We start from the raw sequence: 3,773 nt of genomic DNA, 5'->3' as shown, positions 1-3,773 counted from the left end.
TACATTCTTGTTATTTCTGTAACACATTTACATAAACTGCTGAATAACTGAAACATATATATATATATACATGTGTATATATACAGTATATATATATGTGTGTGTGTGTGTGTGTGTGTGTGTGTGTGTGTGTGTGTGTGTGTGTGTGTGCGTGTGCGTGCGTGCGTGCGTGCGTGTGCGTGTGTGTGTGTGTGTGTTTAGAGCAGCCTATACTTCTCGTCTATAAGGCGCCAGGAAGCAAAAAAACCCTGTTGCCTAGCCATATACTATATATATATATATATATATGGCTAGGCAACAGGGTTTTTTACTTAGTATACGCTGCTCTAAACACATTCATGCTCTTGCATTCTCCTCTTGCACCTCACAGTTTTAGTTTTCTCTATTCAAGTAAATTGCTTGTAAACAAAAAGTATTATGCATCTTCGTCGACCACCCGTATGGTTTCAGAGGGTAACATAGTCTTTCATGTTGTTCCTCCCTTATAGCTGCGTCTTTAATAAGAAACCCAAAGTAGATCTAGATCTTCAGATCATCCAGCCTGCTCTTGTTGTTGCTGTGCTTGCTTGACTGACTGTATCTGCGTTGATTTTCCATGGGCAACTCAAAGACGGGGCTGGAGCTTTTCTTCTCCTTCATATCGTCTCCTTCCGGCTTTCCTTTCCTCTCCACGGCCATGTTGTCTCTGTTCTGCTTGTAGACCACTTTGCTGTTGTAGGGACTGTATGCAGGATTGGGCTCTGCCAAGCTGGGGAAAGGCTCCGGACTGGTGGGGTGACCAGGGTAGTAGCTGTAGCTCGGGACAAAGGGCATGACGGCCTCGCTGGGGGTCTTGGGAGACTCCATTGCTGCGTGCGCCCGTCTGTAGCGGAGGCCCTGGTGACATTTTGTGAAGCCCAGATGGTACATTTCCACCAGGTTGAGCAGCAGGGAGATGCAGGCCACCGCCAGCATGAAGATGATGAAGACCGTCTTCTCTGTGGGTCGGGAGATGTAGCAGTTGACTGTGTTGGGGCAAGGCCAGCGGTTGCAGGTGTACATGGGCTTGAGCTCGAACCCGTACAGGAAGTACTGAGCTACGATGAAGGCCACTTCAAACAAGGTCTTGAAGATGACATTGAAGACGTAGGTCCGCAGCAGCACCCCGTGCAGCCGCACACGGCCCCTGTCGTCTTTAACCGGGGCCTTTTTGGCCTTGCTGCCCAGTAACATCTGCTGCTGTTCATTCTGAATGGCAAGGTCCTTCTCTTTCTGCGCCATCTTTTCCTCCATACGCACCAGGTGAAGGATGTGGCCCAGGTAAATGAGCGTGGGAGTGGAGATGAAGATGATCTGCATCACCCAGAAGCGAATGTGGGAGATGGGGAAGGTCCAGTCGTAGCAGACGTTCTGACAACCGGGCTGCTTGGTGTCACACGTGAAGCCGGACTGCTCGTCACCCCACACCTTCTCGGCCGCAGTGCCCAGCACCAGGATGCGGAAGATGAACAGCACGGTCAGCCAGACTTTGCCCACAACTGTGGAGTGCTCCTGGGCGCTCTCCAGCAGCTTCCCCAACAACTGCCAGTCCCCCATACTGGCTCACATGTACTGTGCAGACTCAATTTGAGTGACAAAAGCAGGAGAGATGCCTGTAGGGAAAAGGACAAACATGCCAGTAAGTGAACATGCTTCATCAGTGGTAGCTGGACTGAATATAAAGGCATGTGGGACACTTTATCCAATGTGTTCATGAATGTTTAGAAAGTAACGCTGCCATCCTATTCATTCAAATGGGGTTGGCACAGTATGAGGCATTTTCTTTTACATTGTGTTTTGTTGTGAAATTCTACATTTCCGGAAGAAAGATATATTACTGTTGCTAAGCTATCCAGTTACAGTTGGGTATATACAGTATAGACTTTCTTTCATTGAGTTCAGGCGGGGCGGATGTAGGGAGAATTCAGGTCAAAGTTCACATCATTGGTTTGTTAATTCAGACCCTTGTTTATTTGTTTACCTGAATCATACACTACAGTATATACCACCTGAGAGAAATTCAGAGTGAAAAGGAGTCTAAACAGAATTCTTATAGAGGTCCACTGAAATACAAGATGGCTTGAAAATATAACTTGTATATATATATATATATATATAACCTATATATATTTATAGGTTTCAAGTGGACATTCAATCAAGTGATAGTCAAAACAAATGTGTTGCTGTCCCATTACTTCTGGAGTACACTGTATGCACATACAGTATTTGTCTTCCTTTATTGTCACCGCCCCTGTATGACAAATTCAATATTGTATTATTATGTTAAAAACAAAATAGGTTTTCATACCAATGTAAAACAGACATCCCATAACCAAGGCCTAATCCCAACAAAACCTGAGTAGAATTGCCCATTGAAACATTTTCATTTTCCATAATGTCTGTTTGTTTTTCTGACTGGTCTGTCCTCTCCTCAGTTGCTCAGCTGATAAAGGCTCCAGACACAGCAGACTGTGTGAGAGAAAGCCCTGCAGCAGGCTGGAGTGCCTCTTTGCCATCGTGCGTATAGATCTTGTGACACCCAACAGATCTCTCTGATTCCACATTTAGGTTTCTAGTTCATGTCTAAGGAAATACCAGGAACCCTACAGCGAACACTCTGATAATAGTTGGACTGGTCGTCTACAAGTAGGGCTCAGAGATCAGAAATTGTTTTGTTAATTCTGAATTTGAGTGCCTGTTTGAAGCATATAAGCATCAGCTCCCAGGAATCTAAGGAGTACCGTACTTCAGATTTGGCCTGGATTTCATATTGTAGCGGTATGTGGATACCCAAGTTATAGAATCGACAAAGTATTTTCACACTGTACTATTAGGAGAAGGCAATTCCCCAGTGTTTTTCTGATCATCTAATTGAACAAACATAATCCACAACTTCACGAAGAAAGACCTACCTGACAATGTTCATCTCCTAAAATGGTGCAGATCCAGAGTCACTTGGTAAGTAGTTGTCCAGTGCCATGTCTTTCAGAACCAGTGATGAAACTACAGTGCTAATCAAAAGTTATTTTAAAAAGTTGTAATATTGTCTCTAAGGTCCTACTTGATGCCTCAATAAATGACTGCATAAGCCACCACAGCTTGTACCCGCCTGTGCACCGTTTCAGCGTGAGCACAGATGACAACATTGCTTCTTGTAGAAAATTATAAAGCCCAGTGTTGCTTTCACAGCTGACTGGCAGCTAGACAGGCCAATGAGGCAGCAGGTTAGTCTTCCATGTCATGGCTCTAAATAGAATCCACTATGAAGGGAGGGGCTTTGTTGTCACTTAGTTGGCCCTTGACTGTGTGGAAGGAGCATCAGACAAGGTAGACCCCTCCCTTGGTGACATGATGAGTGTGTTGGTTATGCAGTAAGTTACACAGAGGATCATATCCAAACTAAATTCTGCTCACTCCACTTTGTGTCACATGAAAGAAGAACGCAATATAGCTAAATCCTATAGGCTACATTTACAACATCATGTTGCACTTGTGCAGACAAGACAGCATGGTAGCAATTGATAAAATGTAAGCCTGCCAAGCCTGATCTCCTGTACAGTGAAGTCTGGAGGGATTTCAGTATACATATTGTCATACTCACAATAGAGAGATGACAAATTGATTGGTAAATAATATGCTCTGTTCCAGTGGTTGAGCTTCTCCAACTTTTTCACATCAAGGACCCCTAAACTGACACAAATTAGACTGCGGAGCCCCATTTGAGAAGATTTTGTCCCAGGGTCCCCCAACTGATA

The 3,773-nt window shown here is 44.4% G+C and overlaps 1 protein-coding gene across 1 annotated transcript; it reads right to left on the bottom strand.

Annotated features, from left to right (window-relative positions):
• Window positions 1-375: 375 nt before the first annotated feature.
• Window positions 376-3,040, bottom strand: gja2 (gap junction protein, alpha 2). The gene is made up of 2 exons (XM_083634468.1): window positions 2,931-3,040; window positions 376-1,631 (listed from the first exon to the last, which is right to left on the bottom strand). The coding sequence occupies exon 2, from the start codon at window positions 1,573-1,575 to the stop codon at window positions 520-522; it is 1,056 nt and encodes a 351-aa protein (XP_083490594.1). The 5' UTR covers window positions 1,576-1,631; window positions 2,931-3,040; the 3' UTR covers window positions 376-519.
• Window positions 3,041-3,773: the final 733 nt, after the last annotated feature.

Source organism: Poromitra crassiceps (assembly GCF_964638095.1).
Source record: "Poromitra crassiceps genome assembly, chromosome: 1".
Lineage (NCBI taxonomy): Eukaryota > Metazoa > Chordata > Actinopteri > Beryciformes > Melamphaidae > Poromitra > Poromitra crassiceps.
This window is presented reverse-complemented; position numbering and strand designations above follow the sequence as displayed.

Coding starts and splice junctions, on each gene's coding strand:
- gja2 (XM_083634468.1), bottom strand. CDS start 1,575: ATGGGGGACTGGCAGTTGTTGGGGAAGCTGCTGGAGAGCGCCCAGGAG.